The sequence below is a fragment of the Harpia harpyja genome, chromosome Z, assembly GCF_026419915.1.
Source record: "Harpia harpyja isolate bHarHar1 chromosome Z, bHarHar1 primary haplotype, whole genome shotgun sequence".
NCBI lineage: Eukaryota > Metazoa > Chordata > Aves > Accipitriformes > Accipitridae > Harpia > Harpia harpyja.
This window is the reverse complement of record NC_068969.1, coordinates 112,548,737-112,568,427: the sequence shown is the minus strand read 5'-3', so window position 1 is coordinate 112,568,427 and position 19,691 is coordinate 112,548,737. Positions and strand designations below refer to the sequence as shown.

The 19,691-nt window shown below is 41.7% G+C and overlaps 1 protein-coding gene across 4 annotated transcripts in view; it reads left to right on the top strand.

Annotated features, from left to right (window-relative positions):
• Positions 1-19,691, top strand: part of ST8SIA5 (ST8 alpha-N-acetyl-neuraminide alpha-2,8-sialyltransferase 5) — an 81,950-nt gene that overhangs the window by 40,520 nt on the left and 21,739 nt on the right. For 3 of the 4 annotated variants that reach the window (XM_052778634.1, XM_052778636.1, XM_052778635.1), the window contains one exon: positions 9,323-9,430. The exons of the other annotated variant lie outside the window; for it this stretch is intronic. In XM_052778634.1, coding sequence (XP_052634594.1) covers positions 9,323-9,430 — 108 coding nt within the window. The remainder of the gene's footprint in view (positions 1-9,322; positions 9,431-19,691) is intronic. 4 annotated transcript variants of the gene reach the window in all.

The following is a 19,691-nucleotide window of genomic DNA, read 5'->3' as shown; positions in this document are numbered from 1 at the left end:
CTTTATTTCTAGCATTGTTGTGCGGCACCTCTGCTGTTAAGATGGCAAAAACGCTGATCTAGTCTGTGAATTGCCAGTCCTTCTCCATTCCCCAGATGACAGTAAATTAAGGTAATGAAAGTCAGTTATTTCAGTATTTTACATGTGCAAATTGCATTACCCTGAGTGTTTCATTCCCTGGTGTGTTACACCACGGTCCTTCCTGAGCTCAAACCACGGGGGATGTGAGTCACTACAGAGTGACCTACAGATACTTGCCCCTTTTGCTGTGGCTGTGGCCACCCGGCAGTCCCTAAATCAGTTCCCACAAGCCCACCCTGCACAGGAGTGGTTGGTTTGCTTAGGGTTTGAATCATGTTGGGCTGTAGCAGCTCTGCAGAAGCTTCTTGCCCTGAAGTAGTGAACCATAGGTGTCCTGTTTACCAGCCAAAAGGTGGCCATTATCCTCACTGATTAATTTGGCGCTGGTTAGATCCTAATTCTAATTCACATAATACCCAGTAGCAGCTTGCTTCAGTCTAACTTGGTTTTTGGGTTCTAGGCCTACTTCTGTCCATGCAAACAGCTCTTTTTGAGTATTTGGCTGAATATCTAGGCTAACTCTGCTTTCTGCACTTTCCACAGATCTGTTGCCTCTGTATGACAAAGTAATGGTTGAGTTTTGCCAATGCCCAGCATTCAGCACCTGTGAATCAAAGCCCTTTCATCCAAAGTGGTTTAAACCCCATGACATTTCTTTCAAAAACATCTCTGTTATAACCTGCCGTGAACTTGTTTTATGTCATTTTGAAAAAATTAGCTGCTTGCCCTCTATGTGTATGGGGAGGTGCAAGGTTCAATCTTACCTACACTTGTAGAAAGCCAAATCCAGAACCCAGTCTTCCTGCTTCGAGTTGTGCTACACTTGTGTCCCCCACAGTCCCAGCTGTGAGCGATCACATCCTTGACCGCTGACCTCCATGGCTAGTGTTGCAGACCTCCTGGTAACTTGGTCTTTTATTTCTGACCTGATCAGAGTTTCCTGATCATTCTTACACTCGCTGGATTTGGTCCAGACATAATCGCTGTGCAAAGCTTTGTATTTTCTTACTTTCGCTGTGCCTCATTCTTACCCTTGATTGCTTTTTCATTTCATTTCTCATTTTTTAATTCAAGTGTATTCATTGCTCAGCAGTCCATGGCTCCCTCAGGCAGATTGTGGACTTAACCTCTCATTTCTTTGAGGTGTCCTTGCCCTCCGTTGCTTGCATCCATTTTGCTTTTTCATCAGCCCTGCAGATAGTCACTGTCCTTCCATGTCCTCTTTATTTAGTTAGTTTTATGCTTTAGTCCTCATGATGAAAACCTTAAAAGCATCTCTGTCACTGGTAGTTTCACAGCACTTTCCATAAGAGCAAATACAGCCAAAGTTAGGCTTTTCACAGTCCTAGCTGAAAATCTTGGGCAGTCAACAGTTTGGAGGCCTTGCACAAATGGTAGGAGGAGATGGTGCCATCCACTTCTGTGCATGGAGAGGTGGAATATTGCCTCCTCCTGTGGCTGATAGGGGGTACAGACACATTGAGTATAAATGGCATTTTGCTCATCATCTTCAGCATGGGTCCTCAGTGCAAATGGGGTATGTTTACACTGAAGAATATAGTACAGTGTAGAGACACTTGACCTGGTGCTAAATATATTAGTTTTGGAAACATGAGATGCAAAACAATTAGCTCAGTCAGATCTCTAATGCTGTGGTGAGATTGCTTCTGGTACCCATGCTGCATCAGGTATCTTTGCAGTGCGCTACCATCTCAAATGTCAGAATTTGCTGGTATCTTAAAATATCTGGGATTTCCTGTGAGTCTCTGTGCTTGGGGCTTGATTGGCCTTTTTTCTTGAAAAGGAAACAACCTGCCTCACTGTCAGGTCATTCTGTTTTGGGTTTTCTGTTGCCCCTAATTATTACAAATAATAATATTTTAATTATGAATAATTATTACAAATAGAATTGACACAGATTATCTATTACTCCTTGGATGTTTATCTTCTGGCCACAGATGAGAAAAGGAAAGACTGTATTGTTTTGAAGGGTGTCCTTCAATGTCCTTGACGTCCTAGTCAACACTTTGTCCCGTTTAAGCAGACTAGTTGAATGTTGGTGTTGAGTCTATTTTATCTTTCTTAGGAAGTGATTTTATATCAGGTTTTTCGGATGTTGCATGTAAATATCTGATGCAAGGTTTAACCAAAATGTGAAATGTGCTACATGAAACAAAACCTTTTTCTGTGTAATAGTGGTTATAATCCAGAAGCTTCCCACCTATGTTTCCAGATTTGCTCTTTGTGCTAGTCAAAATATACTCCTCCACCACTTTATTACTACCATTTCCCTCTAATACGTAGAGCCAAGCTTATCCCTGGTATAATACTGTATGGCCAAGTGCGTAGTGTAACCAGACGTGCCCCTTTCCCACATCCTCCATCCATATTTTGCTTTTCATGGGACCCATATTATTTCATTTCTTCCATTTGCTGTGAATATACCATTCCTGCTCTCCCACATATTTTCATACATTTTCAAAACCTTTTCTAATGGTCTTCTCCCAATAAGATAGCAAGCAATCAGCTCAGCAGTTACCCAGTATCAGTCAACTTGCAAAGCCCTAGGTCACTGAGACAAAGACTGGTCTCTATTAATGCAGTGAGCAGAAGTATGTATGTGAATGTATCCAGACTAAATCTTGCATTTTGCTAATTTTACTGGAGAAATAAGTATTTTTCTAAACTGGACTGGTCAGATTCACCTCTGCTTCCACTGAATGCAAATGTGAGTTTTATTATGGACTCACATAAGAAGGGGAGCATCCTGCTCAAGCACATGAGTTGGCCCCAGAAATGTTTTATTTCTTTATGCTGTGCCTGGTAGGGTTATGCCCATGGATTCTCTACTGAAAGAGGCCAATGGACACATGGTATTTTTCTGGTATTATAGCACAGGTGAATTGGACCTGGGCTACTATAGGCAGATTTACATTTCTTTCTTTCATCTGTGCTGTGTCTTTCTAGATTCTGTGCCTTGAATATTTATTTCAAAGTGGATTGGAGTGTTTGAAGTGATATAAAACTATTCAAGTAAGCATTTGCCTTTCTTTTGTCATCTAACTTCACTGTCTTCAGGGACTGAGTGTGGCCCTTTTGTCAGGAAAGGGGAGTTTTTGGACACAGAGGCTAGTCTGCCTTGACTCTGCTGGGTTGGGTTTGATCTCAGCATCTCATTGTTACCTAGTGGATGCTTTACTCCTTTGGAGCCCCTCTGATGTCTTTTCAAGGGCAGCGTAAATAAACTTGCTGTTTCTGGCCTGCATGAAAAAAAAATGGATCCTTGTTTTTTTCTCCCAAACTCCTCTTATTGTTATCTCTGTTGGCTGCTATGCTTGTCTTTGCTTGTGCAGCAGTCTGTCACATTGGAGACTCCTGATATTCCCCTTTCTTACCCAACCTCCTCCTACTCTCTGATCCATTTTAGTGAGTGTTTTCAATCACTCTCATCTGCAGGTCATTCATGCATACCACTGTTTTCGTTTTATTTTCCATACGCCCTGTGGACACAGTGAGTCATAGTTTCCTTATTTTGCAGAAAGAAGGAACTGGATCTTCAGCAAGATTAACCATCTGACTTTCCAATACCTCTGTAACATCCCTGTTAGTAGGCTAGGGGCATCAATTTACATTTTCAAAGAGAGTAGCATGATCATTTAACACTGATGTCTTCAGTTCCTCCTCTCAAGGGCACAAGAATTATGAAATGGGGAAACAGAGGTACAGTGAAAGTAAGTGATTTTCCACTGATTTTAGGAAGCGTATATATGGCCTGGACTGTCTGTTTGTCAGGGCAGGGACTGTATATGGCTTCTGTGTTTGGGTAGTATGTAACAGTGTAGTACAGCACCATGACCAGGCCTGTAGAAATATGATTATAATATTATTAATGATGTATATGGCATTCATGTGTATACTATTAGCTTATAACTTAAACAGGAGCTGGAGTCAGAAAAGCTGGGCTTGCTGTCACCTCCTAATGGCCTCTTTGCTAGGGAGAATGCATATAGAGAAGGAATATGATAACTGCTAGAAAGAAAGGGCAGGAAAAGTGAAGACAAATAAGAGAGGGAGCCCAGAAAGAAAATGAAGTCATTTGCCTTGCTCTTGGGGACATTTGTATCTCCTTTTCAACCCTTCAAAGAAGGAGTCTGTAGACTCTTCCGCTTCCCCTTGCTTGACCATCTGTGGTAGGCTAGCAAGCTGAGTCAGATTTTGGCTTAGCTTCACCGATATAAAATGACATTGGTTTCTGCTTGGTTTTGCTTGCTTTTGGGTTTAGTCTGCTCTGGTACACGCAGGATGGGAGTAGTGGTAGCTGTCACCTTGAAAGATGAGTGGAAATAGCCTGCTGGCTGGGATTAAATGAGATGAGCTAGTTGTTTTGGGGGAATGGGTTGGCACTGGAGTGGCATCTTCCATGCCCTCTCCTCGCACCACCTGCGTGATGTCCCTGTTGCTATTCAGTCCTCGTTACCCATAGGTGCTGATCACTGTATTACTCAGCCACTTGCACCAAACTGCTCTTATGCCTTGAAAGCATGTGGGTCTCTCCTGAATAAATTCTGCTGCATACATGGTCATGGCCTGCTCTCTGGCTAGAGCCTAGACAGGACCTCTAGCTGTGCTTAAAGTCTTTGGGGTCTTCTCCATTTATTAGCTGTAGCATAGCTCCCTTTTAAAAGCTTTCCTGTCTGAGCTGATTTTTTTGCCCTACCTTCACTCTTTAGAAAGGCAATGAGACAGCCCTGAGGTGGGATCTCAGTGTGATGGCAGCATGGATGCGAAGCTTCTTGCTGCAATCTATCCACTTGTTCATTCTCGCCTTATAGTTCAAAACCCTCATAATTGTTTGACATTCTCTGCTATTAAAACCTCTGCTTGTGCAGGAATTGTTTCTTGTTTGGATTGCGGCAACAGGCTTTTTGCTTTGCTTCCTGCTGCTTCTTGACAGCCGGTCTTGACAAGCCCTTCAGAATTACTGCTGCTTTGTTAATTTTCTGTTTTTTCACCCCCTCCTGCTATTCTTACAGTACGCCAGTGTTTATTTGACCACATACTGATTCAACACTTACAGTTACCAATTAGGATCAAAATATTGCTTTGACATTTACCTGAAACTCAAGGTCTTTATTGCTAAGACATTCAACTTAATGGAGTTTCTGTAATGCAAGGCACAACACTGCTCATACTCTTATTTGTTAGGGGTAAGTCCTGTGATTAATGTTGTCCATAAAACTCGATGAGAAATTTGCTTACAGTGAATGGGCAAAACATAACATCTCTGCACTAAGAGTGTTTCTGGTCATTACATCTTTCATAGTCTTCCCTTGTCATCATCAGCATCACATGTTGGGGAAACATCCTAATTTTAGAAGGAAATAACACTCAGGCAAATTGAGCAAATGGCGAAGTTCCACCATTGGTAATCATTGCTAATGATCCCAGGCTTAAAATTAGCTTTTTGATTTTTTTTAAAACTCTGACATGAACTGTCTAAATTGCATAGGAGACCTCTATGTCTAAGTAATTTCCTTTGCTTTCCTTCCCTTCTTTTAATCTTTCCTTACTCTCTTTTTAGTTCTGCTTCTTTTTCTCTTCCTTTTCTGTGTTTCCATCCTGCATGTGCCTTCCTATTGCAATTCTGATTCACAAAAGCTTAATTTACCTCCTGTTCACCTGTTTAAATGTAGTTAGTGCTGGGAGTGAACATGGTAGAATTTAACTACAGTAATATGCAAAAGAAATACACCGATGGAGAAGTTAAAGTCTCTTTTCATTTTCTCAGGCTGTTTGCAAATTTGGCCAGACAGCTTTTATGAACACTTACGACTCACAACTGAGAGGATTAGAAAATATATTTTTAAAATTGAAATCTCCCAACTCAAGGCTGATTGAAATGAATGGTAAAACTCTCAGTAATCTTGTTAGGAACAGAATTAATTCAGGTCAGTGTTTTTAAATGTCTCATCCTTGATTTCTACTCAGTCCTAATACTACAAACCACTATTTATGGGAGTTGTTCTTACTAGGAGGAAGAGGTTTATTGTACCATCACTCCAGAAAATGCAGAGCAGCAGCTTGGTCTCAGTCTTGCAGACTCACATTGTGAGACACACTGTCCTATAAGCTGTGTAATGTTTCTTCGGTAGTGTGTTTTGTGTATATATAAGTCTATGTGTTGCTAACCTCTGGAGTACCTGTTGGAAGAAGAACACCGTGTGGTCCCCTTTCCCTGTCTGGTTCAGGGTTGGACACTTAGCTTGCTCCTGACCCTAAGCTCAGCTCACAAGTTTGCACTTTGTCCTTACCATGTAGAAGTGTCATACCCAGACCCTTGCTTGCCCTTGTTAGGTATTTTTGTACCTCAGTTAGATCCCCCATTCTGCTGTTTCAAAGCTAAGTATTTTAAGCTGTTCATCGTAAGACATATCTACCATTCCTCAGTCTTAGTCTTCCTGATCTCCTCTTGGATCTTACCCAAAATGTGCATGTCCTCCTTTAAACTTGGTGCCTCAGCTACAGTACACACTGTTCCCAAAAAAGGCTTGATGAGAGGAGGGCATTAAAGAGTGGTTTTATCATTTCTTTTGCTTTATGGACAGACTTCACCCCCCTCTGCCTTTGAGCATTTACTTAGCTTTCCTTCCAGCTGTTACATGTGGAGTGAAGACGTACAAAGCGAAAGGACTTTACAAAATGTTTTAATTCTTTATTTCATCTGCCTGAATATTAGCTATGCTTTAGGACAGTTCACCTCTGAAGGACACACCAACACCAGCTATTTATCTAGATTGATGCTCTCTATTTCAGTTTGCAAGTAAATATCAAAGCCCAAAATATCTAATTTAAATCCAATTAAAAAGTACAATTGCAACTTGGTTTTCGCACACTTCTACTCTCTCTCTCCATGTATCATTCAGTGCTGCCCTTAGCAATTAAAACATATTTTTAAGGCCATGTATTTAGATGCCTTTTACAAAGACATACACATTCAAAAGAAACCAGTTACTGTGTGGCAAAAAAATGTGTTAGACTGTGGTACATGGGAGAGAATCACAAGTGTTTATTTCAACAAGCCTAAAGGTGAAGGTGTCCTAGTAAAAGTGAGAATTTTCTCATGTTTTCTTCACACCAATATGTTACTTGGAAGTGGTACCTTGGGCAGCCTCAGCTGATTAAAAACTGTCAGAGCAACGTACAACTGACAAGCCATAGCACTGCATTAGCCTATAGCAATTATAGCAAAACCTATACACCCTTTGATGCGATTCTCCAAATTGATCACCAAAGTAGCTCTCTCCAAGGTGAATGTAAGATGTAAGTATATGATATCATCTCATTTTGCTTATGGCAATCAGCATAGTCACTTCCACTTGTTTTGACTTTTTGGAAAACAGGAGAATTGCATCCATGCATTTAACTAAGAAGTAATTAGAATGGGTCTCCTATGAGCAAAAATTTGGCTTCTGTGTTTGAAATGTTCCTATTTTTATACTTAAAAAGTTAAAAAGGCAAAATTTGACTGCTGGAGGTGGGAGGCAGCTTGGAAGGGGAGAGGGCAGTTTAGGAAGCTAGCTCTTTCCTCAGTTCAGAGTGTTGAAATGGATCCCTACCTTCTTCAGAATTCCTTCTCCCCCAGAATGCCTTTACCAAAAAGTCTGTTTTCAATAAAACAAACAACAGAACAAAAAGATTAAAAGGCACAAAACATACAAGAATAAACTTCTTAAATTCTTTCAAAATATCTTGAGCTTAGGTCAAAAAACATTTGTGGTGACATGCACTGCACTTCACTTGGGTGGTGGGATTCTTCCATCGCGCGTGCCTACACTGCAAGCAACCTCGTGCTCCCCGTACTGCCGATGGAGAGAGAGTTTGGGGGATGGATCAGTTCACCCTAGGGTGAAGGCCAGGCTTTGATGGGGTGAATCTTCCCCTAAACTAACAGTACGGAGCCAATCTCTACTGATTTTTAAGAATGAAGACAATTAGCTCATGTGGAAATGCCTGCACTGCAGATACCTGAAGTTAGACAAGGTTGTCTTAAAATAACTACGATGACAAGAAGTTATGTGCACACATTTCCACAATATAGAACAAATAAACTCCTACTTTATGTTTTTGGAGCTGTTTAGAGCTACTCCCCTTTCCTGCTGCAGGAAGCAAAGAGGCCTTATTTTAACATCCCATGTTGTTCCTTCTTAATTTCCTATGCTTATACCTGCTGCCAGTTAGACTAGAAGATGGATGTGGTCTGAGAGATTCTCCAGTCCTTGTAATAAGTCTGTTGATGAAGAAAACTAGCGGGGTCCTGGATGCCCTTTCTCTTGGGCAAAGCAGGCTGGCAGATTGCTTCCTGGCTGTCCCCGCACAGCCCAGCCGGGAAGTTAACTTTCAGTATTGGCAGCACCAAATGTTCACAACTCAGCTGCCAGGCTTCTGAAATCATGAAATTGGGTTAAAATGGAGAAGATTAAAAATAAAAATCTGCAAGATTCTTTCTTGTTGACTTCTGAGCTAAGGGAAGGATTTGACTTGTGTTGTCAAATGTTTTTTTCAGACTCAGTTTTTTTAAATACATGTGGGATTTCTACCCAGCTATAGGTGTAGTTTCCAGAAGACTTCAGGCATCATGGGTCTTGGAATGAATTTGTGAAAGTTTGGAAAACAGGGAGTTATGAAGATTGTGGTATGCATTGGCTTAAAAAATATCATCTTCCCAAACAGCAAAAAGAAGCATTATAGTGTGACTTGGAGAAGTCATTAAATGACAAATCCTTTGCTAGCACGGCCAACAAATCAGAGGAAGGACCCAGTGCTCACCACATTTAACAACTACTGTAGATGTAAAATTGAAGTTTGGAGGGTTTAATTCTTTGGCCCTGCAGTTTTCCACATAAGTCTCCAGCTTTTTGCACTTGCATCTCTGGGAATGAAATTTCCACCTTGCTCCACACATATGTATATTGTTTATGAGCACAGATGATTACTGGCCTTCCAATTTGGTTGGAGAATCTGGTGTTGTTTTCAGCCAAGAAGTTGTAGAGTCTATGGGAACTGTAAATTAATTGTTTCCACTAGTAAGATGATGTCTTGTGGTTCTTGGTATCTTTTTATTGGTTTTGATGAATGTGTCGTAGTCACATTTCTGTGTTAAGAAAAAGGACATGAGAACTCATGCTGATAGACTTAACCTAATGAATGATATCAAATATCAACTGCCTCGTTTTCTTGCTAGAGGGCTGCAGTTTAGCTGGCAGAATGGAGAGGAATTGGCAAATTGGACCGGCACCTTTAATTTCACGGATGACGGAGCAGTGAAGAGTGGCAGTGACACAGGCACCAGGTACCAACACCCGAGGGAACAATTACAGAGATCTCTCTCTCTTTGTATGAAACACAAATGTGAGCACAGGCTGTATGAAAAATGAGATTTGCAGTTTCCTTTGGCTGCTCGGTACTGCTCCCCATGGCACAGAAGATGCCAGGGATGCCCAAGTGCTGTGCTGTTTTCCCCCTTCTAGGTCTTGGGACCATTTTGGAATATGCCATAAGCATCTATGCAGTATGCAAGAGGGTGACTTCTGTGTCCTGGCCTCTCCTATTTCCATTCCCCCACCAATGCTATGTGTCAATATGTGGCACTGTGGGAGAGAGAGACTTGGGTGGAGAATGTCCCAACATGACAGTGTTGATGCACACAGAGCACACTGGAGAATCTGGCCCAAGGCTTTCTTTATAATAGAATATATATTCTAAGAAAACATAGTTTAACTTGAAATCTTTGCAAGGCCCATTAGGGGAAAAGTGTTCTATCAAGATAAGACCAGAGTATTTCCTTTATTTACATTATTTTGAAAATATGAGAAGCACTGATATGCCGTTGCACTTTTTACACTTATTAATTTGTAGTAGGATCCTTTTGACTGACACACACCTGAAGGGTCATAAAGAGCTGTGTGCATAGTCAGGAAGCTGGCTGCAGTTGTGCCTAAAGAGCTTCATAGCTATCGCAGGCCATCTGCGTAAATCCAGGTACAGGCATAGGGTGAATATTTGGGGTATCTTCCTGGAACCTCAGTTGTAGAGGTTAAAAATCCTGAGTCATGTGTAGTATCAAGTTCAATAAGTAGCGGGGAAATCTTAGAAAGACTTTAAGTTAAAGAAAAAATAAAATTAATTAAAAGAAGATTACATTTAATACTCTCTCTGGATAAATTATATATTTTATTTAAAATATCATCATTTTGGTAACCGTACACCACTACAGCTGTGGAGCTGATAGCATTTCAAAGGCAAGGAGAAGTACAGAGTCTGACCTGCCCAAAATCATCCAGTCTCACTGAACCGCAGCAATGCTGCAATTCCTGTTAAGGCTCTTTGCTGTAATGTGATCCTGTATGAGTGCTACCCGCCACTGGACTGGTTTAACTAGTTAAGGCTCTTTATAAAAAGAAGCAACTGAAGCTGCAGTTTTTCATTCAGACCAAGGGAAAAATGGTTCATTCTATGTATGTATGTATGTATGTATGTATGTGTGTGCGTGTGTATCTATCTATATCTACTTTTGTTGCCTTTTTTGTGTATGCATCTATAGTCTGTATATGCAGTCTTCAGTTTAGGCACTTGGCATATAAAAGAACTGAATGTGGCACAAAGACAGATATCTTCTTGAAGACATGAGAAAATTAATAAATATAGACTTCCCCCTCTAGGCACCCTTGACAGAGACAACTGAACCATCATTGATTGCAGGATGGGGACCAAAACCCTTGACTGCAAAATACGTACTAGCTGTAAGGCACTGAACAACAGTACTATTCTCAATCTGTTTAGCCTCTTCAAAGATGAAGAGGTTCAGGATGCAAGTATTTTTATACAAACAGGCTCAAACCGCACAAGTTAGGTATAAATTTCAAAGGTTATGATATCAACAAAAGATGCAAATTTCTAAGTCTGTGTCATGTTAATGACTGGAGCTGAAAGATGGGCATTTTGAGTTAGGGACAGGTCTAGCTGCAACATATACTGCACATAAGTGTGTTATAGATATTATTTATCCATTTGTCTACTGTCTGAAAGCTGAGAACATGGCAAAATAAAAAAGAACTGTATAAACGTGGAGGTGAGACTGGAGGTGAGGCTGTGCGGTGAATAACTGCAGAGCTATGTCATAAATTGTTTACTATTTACCTTTGATCACCTTTCTTACTGTGTTATCACTAGACATCTCCTGAGAGTCTTAATCTGACACCCAACTTCAGGCTGTTGATATAAATTCAAAACAAGCCTTCCTCAAATGAGTACTTCTTTCCACCAAATAGAAAACTTGCAGACTACATTTTACCAACCTGGTTTTACTTGTATATATTTACAGGTCTCCAGAGAGATGTCTAAAGTGCACAAAACTAATTATATGTCAGCATATGCACAGTAATTACCTTTCACTGCATGGCTCTGCAGTTTATTGTGTGTTGTCACCTCCTTGTAAAAGGTTTGGTGTTTAAAGATATTAACTGAAATAGATATTAATATGCTTTTCATTAGCTTATATAATTTGTATATTGATATGTATATAGACACATGTTTATTTTACATATGTGGTATCAACCCATGTATATTCTATAACTATTCTTTATCTTTTAATTATGTAACTTAATACATGGTGTAGAGACATTGACAACTTATTCTGTAGGAGTGATTTGCTAGACAAAAATGAAGGACTTCCAGAGCAAAGGCACACTGAGAGAATAAGTGCATTAGAACTGCAAGACAGCCAGACTTCACGAGAGTAGTGGCCATATCAAAACCAATGAACAGTGAAGATTAAACATTGCATGAAAATGATCAAGTAGGACAGAAACAAAGTGTGTCATGTTATCTGATTTCAGTAGAAACTGTTTCAGACCATAACTAATGCATGAAGTTAAAGTGTGGCTTGCAATTGGCATGTTTTTTACTGTCCAGGGGAGTTCATTACACAGTTTTGGAAAATGACCCCTCCTCTGATTGCAGACAGCTCTGCTGTGCTGGAGTAACCAAGCTAACCAAGGCTTTTCATCCCAGTGCATAAGAACGTTCTTCAGATTGTGTAGAACCAGTCCATGGAGTTAAAAGCTAGTATCATGAGCTCGGCTCAGTATGTGGTGCATCTGAGAGTGTGGATCATGTTTGTGGCATCTAATGTTGCTCTGGGTAGATGCCCGACTTCATTTCGATGCATATTGCATTGCTGCAGGACTTCTAGGTAGTGAAGAAGTTGTGAATACTTTCAAGGAGTAAAAGTGAAACACTCAACACCTCCCCAAAGCCACAGGGAGGTGTTCTTTCAAACAAAGGAGGACTAGGTGGGCTGCAGGCTCTTTGAAACACCCACTCAGATGCAATGTCAACCAATTGTTGAATACTGGCTTATTTTTGGTTCTTATGTATGAGCCATTGCTCAGATTCTACCTTTTGCTTTTTATCTTGTGGTAAGTATTATAAATCTTACAGCATCCTTGTGGGGAATCAGGTAAAGGATTCTGTCTGATACTGGTTATGAGAAGTAATATATGCAACTACTTCCTAGAGCCCTGATTCTTCTGTTCTCCTTTTAATGTGTTTTGCAACTTACTGGGATTGTGAGTCTTCATGCTTAAAGCATTTTTTGTTGCCAAGAAACTGCCTTAATGATATGATGATCTATCTGCCGTATTGGTTGGGTTATGGTGTTCTCGGCCACCTTCAGTCTTATCTGAGCAGAAGATAAGTTTCAGTGTAGGACTTAGGTAATGAGACCACAGAAGCCTTTGACGGGCAAGAGGAGACATGAGCTTTATGCTTTTGGGCCTGTCAGTTCATACACTGAGTTCTCCAGTATGACAAATCTGGAGCTTTGTCCCCAGTGGCTACAAAATAGAAAGTGTAATCAATTGGATTCATCACATACACATTCTACAGGAAGGAATTTAAGGGCTTGAGCTATCAGAACTCATTGGCCAGGACAGTAGCTGTGGATGTTCCTTAAGTCATAGTGCTGAACTCCTCATACAAAGGTACTAAAATCTTAAGAACCACAAAAAAAAAAAAAAAAAGCCATTGCTTGCAACAATAAACTAAAATGTGGTTTTTGAGATGTTATTGATGTACAAGTGTTGTCATGTAGTTTGTTATGCCTCCCAGATGGTCATATGGATAACAACATCAGCAGCTTATTTCAATCACAGTGATGGGAATGGGCTTGATTAAAACAGCCGTCTATTAAAAATTGGAAGGGTTCTGAAAACTCAGCATTGGTAAAATAGGACTCCCTGCAGCATACCCCACGGCTGTTTATCAGGAGCCAATGCTGTTTTGATACAGTGACTGTGAAAGAAAAGAAACACCAAGGTCTTCCCAAAACTACAATTCAATATACTCTCCAATAAATCATTCTGGGGGTAACACATTGTAGGGCTGTCTCTGCTTTAGCTCCTGCTGTTACACCCACAGCTGTTGCTGTAGAGCTGTATTGGCTAGTATATTAGACTGAAATTTTGGAGAGACTTGGGTCCTAAAGAAGTGGACAGATGAGAAGGGAACAATATGGCATTGGGGTGAGTGATGTTTGGTCAATTCACACTGCTAATGTGGTATCGGGCAGCAAAGCCAAGCAGTCCCAAATGATCTGTGTGCTGAGACATGAAGACAGGAGATCAAAATCAGAATGGCAGTGAGCAGCCTGTGCCAGTTTGCCAGGAGCTTTCATAGTTGTGATGAAAAACATATCCTCAAGGTATCACAGCTATCATCTTAACTGTACAGATGTGTAAACTACCTGTGAAGTCACAGGACCAGATCAAATAAGGAATCCAGAAAAGGGGCATCTCTGAGATATGACAGATGGATGCATGCACTTTTCTAAGGTTACTTGGGAGGTACATAGAGCTATCAATGAACTGCTTTTAAAGGACAGAAATATAAAACCCACTCCTCTTCTGTGGAAGATCAAACTTATGGATTTAGGGCTGGTTTGTGGAAGCACTTTTGTTTTTTTTGAAGTAAAAGTCTTTAATTTGGAAGATAGGCAGGATATCTTGGGAAACTGCCCTTGTCTTGGTGGATGGACATTTCTGAGGCCATCTATTGCCAAAACCCAGAAAAACTTGTGACACTGTAAGGAGGCAAATCTAGCTAAACATTTCAAAATATCCTAGGTGGAAGATCAGGAGCTTCATGAGTTAATAGCTTTTAACCTCAGCTACATGAATCTTCTGGGAAGCATGAGTACCTGTACAAGAATTCCGTCTCCTGACTTTTGTTTGATTACTCTGGTTCTTCTAGAAAGAAAACCAGCCTCGAACTAAAGATGCCATTTCTATCTTCAGCTTCCAGGCATCAGATACTATTTTTCCTTCCTTGCTATGCTGTATTGAAAAGCTTCCTGTTACTAGGAATTGCATCCTCTTGTAGTGTCAGCCTACTCAGTAACCGTATGTTTGGATTAAGCTTCATACGTCTCTCATACTTTTTGGAACCCAAATAATTTCTGCAGGTCCTTTTGTATCTCTTGCCAATGTCTCAAACCCTCAAAGTTGAAAGAGAATCATAGAATCATAGAATGGTTTGGGTTGGAAGGGACCTTAAAGATCATCTAGTTCCAACCCCCCTGCCACAGGCAGGAACACCTTCCAGTAGACCAGGTTACTCAAAGCGCCATCCAGCCTGGCCCTGAACACTTCCAGGGATGGGGCATCCACAACTTCTCTGGGCAACCTGTTCCAGTGCCTCACCACCTTCATAGTGAAGAATTTCTTCCTTACATCTAATCTAAATCTACCCTCTTTCAGTTTAAAGCCATTACCCCTTGTTCTATCACTACATGCCCTTGTAAAAAATCTCTCTCCAGCTTTCTTCCAAGCCCCCTTTAGGTACTGGATGGCTGCTATAAGGTCTCCCCAGAGCCTTCTGTTCTCCGGCTGAACAACCCCAATTCCCTCAGCCTGTCCTCATAGGAGAGGTGTTCCATCCCTCTGATCATCTTCGTGGGCCCCCTCTGGACATGCTCCAACAGGTCCATGTCTTTCTTATGTGGAGGACCCCAGAGCTGGATGCAGTACTGCAGGTGGGGTCTCACCAGAGCAGAGTAGAGGGGAGAATCCCCTCCCTCGACCTGCTGGTCACGCTTCTTCTGATGCAGCCCAGGATACAGTTGGCTTTCTGGGCTGCAAGCACAGCCCAGAAATATCAGAAATTGATGCAGTAATTCAGAAGAGCTTTTACCATATAATGTATACAAAGATGTATGAATATTTTCTCTTGCTTATATTTTCATTTTTTTTATAATGAAAAATATCACTGTTTATAATGACACATTTTGTTCCTAGCTACAGCCACATACTGAAAATTCATCATCAGTTAGACACCTACTACATATAGTAATGTTAGAGATGAAGGTGGTAAAAGATTTAAACCGGTTAATGCCAGTGACATTGGCATCAGCAGGTGGTAGCCAGGAGGAATGTGAACCAACTTCTTTTGTATTTGTTGTCCCCAAGGAGGAAGTAATCAAATAGTTTCAGCAACCGGTACAGAAGTCTTGCTTTTCCAGCCTCTTCCTTTGTGCCCACAACACCTTCTGTCTCACTTCAGTCTTTCAAGCACTATCCTGGTGTGGACAAGACAACAATACAGGCTCTCAAACAGCAGAAACAACACATGCAGCAACATGATTTTTAGTGCTCCAGTCCTAGCAGAGTGTAAATTAATCTGAGGGCATCAAACATTTCCGCTTCACTTGCCAATTCTCAAAGCAGGGGGATCTCATTTAATGTCAGTACATCCACAGGTGTTTTCTTTTGCAAGGTGTAGTGTGAAAGGTCATTATGATTTCCATTAACTTCAGTGGCTGCTTTTGTTCTTGGTGGCAATTGTCTAGTCTAGGCAGTGTCTATGAGAGCAGATCCCAAGGTCCCAGTTCCTGCCTGCCCCTGACTTACCTGTCAATCAGCCTCTACATCAGCTTCTTTATCTGTCAAATGGGGATCGTGCCTTCCAAATGAGGTCAAAGTAATCTTAGGAGAATACTCCATGAGAAGTGGTAGGATGCACTCTTTGAAGGAAAAAAATCACTGTATTGATGTCAGGCCCTTAAACCTTTTGACCAAATCTTGTAGTTTTTGATATTGTCACATAGAAATATTAATAGAAGCAAAGGCTAGCGGGATTTGGTTGCTCGCTCACAGTGGGCTCTTTGATGAAGTCAACACCTAGTTTGCTCTGCTCTGGATGAGTTTTTCAGAGCCCCTATAGCCATGATATTCTCCACCTCAGCAGTATTTTTGCTACAAGGGTCTGAAGATCCCATGCTGGCCTGGCCAGATGAATGTGAGTCCCTGTGTGCTTTGGGGAGCATGCTCTGGCACGCTTGCAAGGTTCCTGAGTAGGGAAGGTGAATCTAGACCCGAGGTTGGCCATGGATCTCCCCATACTGATGAGTGCAGGCACTGCTAATTGGACAGTTCTCTTAATAAGTGTTTAGTAGAAGCCTGCAGGGCTTGGTTCATTTATTCTCATTTCTTAGTCACTGGATAATGTATATTTTTGGAAAGATCTTTGTTTTTCCTGGAGGGTAGGTGGAATCCTTCCTGCGATACTCTGCTTTCTTGCAGCATAAGTGCTGCAGCCTCACTGCAAACAGTGCAGAACCGGCACTGCAGGAACGAGCAAAAGGGGAAGGCGGCTTGTGCAGGGGAAAATGGTCTTGTTTAAAAGATGCCTGACAATTACACTCAATTATATTTTAAAACCTTTGTTCAATATATCAGACACATCAGTGCCTCAATCCAAGTGTCGCTTGAAGACAGGATTGAAGTCTCAGCCTTTTTAATTCATGTAGCATGATCAAGAAAAGCTTACTTTTGATCAAAGCAGGAACAACCCAACTGCTGATGATCAAAGACCTAAGAGTTAGCTGGTGGACTGGGAAACCAAATCTGCCTCTCACTATCGAGCTCAGTAAGCTGTTCAGCTGGAAGTGGGGTTGCAATGGGAGACATGAAAGTTAGAAAAGAAGAAAGTCTCAGTTAGTCAAAAATGGAAAATTACAGAGTGAATAGCATCTCATTTCTGGGCATTCAGTACTGAGTGCCGTAAAAATAGAGTCCTCTCTGAGGACTTGCAGCTTGTGTGGTGTTCAGATACAGGATTTGATCCTGGAAAAATGTTGTAGATTTGGAAGCTACAATTGACCTGAATGGACATAAAGCAGTGAGTTGTGTGTAGTGCCCAATACCCTGAGAAAATGCAATCCCGCATGCGACTGTGCTGTTTGTTGTGACTCGGTTGTCGTTGTGCTCCCTATTGTAAAGAATCATGAATTCTTGTGTTGGTTTTCCGGTAAACTTGTGACCTTTGAGGGGTAAAAATTATTTAGATTTCAGCAGGGGAAGCAAAGGCAATGCAGGGAGAGGACATTCTGGCGATGACATATCAACTCTGTTTTATGGATATAAAACATGACTGTCATTCTTGTAAAGCTGAAACACAGCCCTTTTCTGTAACAAAAGGAGTAGCGTAGTCAGGTGTGTCACTTGTCACTAATCAAGAGCATAAATCAAAATAAATTGCACTACACCCTTGCTTCTTAGCTGGATATCAGACTGAGGAAGATGATGGGGAGGACGGTTTCCATTTGTGCTAATTTAAGCTTTCTGACAGGCAAATGTATCTTCGTTCACAGGGAACTACATGGTTTAGAGTGGGAGTTAATAGGCAGAAGTAGCACTCGGAGCCCAGGGAGTGGGTGAGACTGATGCTTCCTCTGGGAGAGTGCGGGGGGAGCTGGTCTCCAAACACTCCCAGCAGGACCAGACCCTGCTGAGCGGAGGAGCTGGGTTTAAAGGACATCCGCGGGGGTTGAGGGAACCCATATTCTTTGTGCTAGAGCCCGGTGTTGTGCAAAAGCTGTATCCTGGGAAAGTACAGCATGAAACACTTCTGCGGGAAGAGGTCGGCCGGTGCTCCAGGGAGCTGCCTCTGCTAATTTGCCTCGGTGTCTGTTGCAGAAGGGGAATTGCTGTGAAGCAAATAAATAGCATGAACGCTCCTGGGAGAAAGAGAAGAAAAAATATTTTTTTTTGTTTATTGACTAGATACTGTTTCACAAATTCCTTAATGCTGTTGTATTGTCATTAACGCTTGCAACCTAAGTGCTACAGCATCAGTAGCATTAACACTAAGGAGGCTTAGCGTCTGCCTGGGTGCTTCAGATGCGGTTCAGGGCTTATGAATGACAGCCCAGATGATGATTATTCAGCAGCTCAGGCAGGATGAGTTAGTTTCAGTTGAGCTCATCCCATGGCCAGTAGCATCTTCTCCCCCAGTCGGTGCAGAAGTGACACCGCTGTCAGTGTCCCCTGCCTTTGCTGTGGGAGGCGTGTAGGTGTCCCATCGGCAGCGTGTCATCCAGCCTCTTTCACAGATCCTCCCTCTGCACTTCCACAAGGTGCCAAATGGTGAATTCACTACTCCCAGTGACTCTGCTGGAAAAGCTGGAGCTATTGTGAGAGTTAGTGACTTGCAGGACAGTCCTGTGCTTTTTGAAGCTGTAAGCTAATGGAATAACTCTGCTACAAATGCAATGCTGCCTCATGCATTTCCTTTCAGATCCAGAAGTGGATTATTTTTTACCCAATCCTTTCCTCCTTACCCTTCTGCACCTTTGGTAACACATCCTTTTTCATTTCTATTTTTGGTTTGTGGATTGGGTAAACTGGCAATGATCAAAGGGAATCTCTGCGACTCAGGAAATTTCATCTCTGTTTCATAAAATGACATCTTTGTCTCCACTGCCACGGGCTGAAGCCAGCTTTCCCCTGCTGCGGCGTTCCCACATGATAGCCTGTGCTGTTTGACATCTGAGCTGCAGTTCTTTAACTTAGCAGCAGAGCCAGAAGTGTGCTGGAAAGATAAAAATACATGCTAATCTAGATTTTTGCCATTCTTATCTGTCCTGAGGCACATACAAGGTACTGAAATCCAGCGTTAGGTGAAAGGTGAGGATGAGGCTGATAGCCATTGCTATCCCCCTTACGCCCAAAGAGGTAGGAGTGGTGTGTAACGTGCTGAGTGTTGTGTGGGGATGTATACCTGCCTCTGGCTATTGTGTAAAACATGCACATTCAGGGTCCCAGTCTTGTCTGACTCAAAGAACCAAAGAATGGATACCAGAAAATACAGTAAAATTCTGTGACCAGCAAGAAGTCCTATGGTGTTGGCTCCACAGAGAGAAATTTATCGGGAAGACATCCACACAGGGCTTCAGTCTGGTGCAACCAGGTGAGCTCTTAATCCAGTTTCAGTGGGAACAGCTTTCAAAATAGACAGGTTGCTCAGCTGCAGCTCAGCAAGCCAAGCATGCAGGACTTGTGCCACTGCAATGGATTTCAGCTACTCTTTACTAAAAAGGCTGAATGTCCAGGTGAGCAATTGAGTTGGAAGGAGAGCCCAAGCCTTTTGGTGAGACACCAGATGAAGGTTCATGTTACATGAACTATATCTCCCTTCTGGAGGCTGAGGAAGTCTTTTCCCAGATTTGTCACAGATTATGGAGTGCTTTAGATACATAATTTCCTCTATAAAACTCA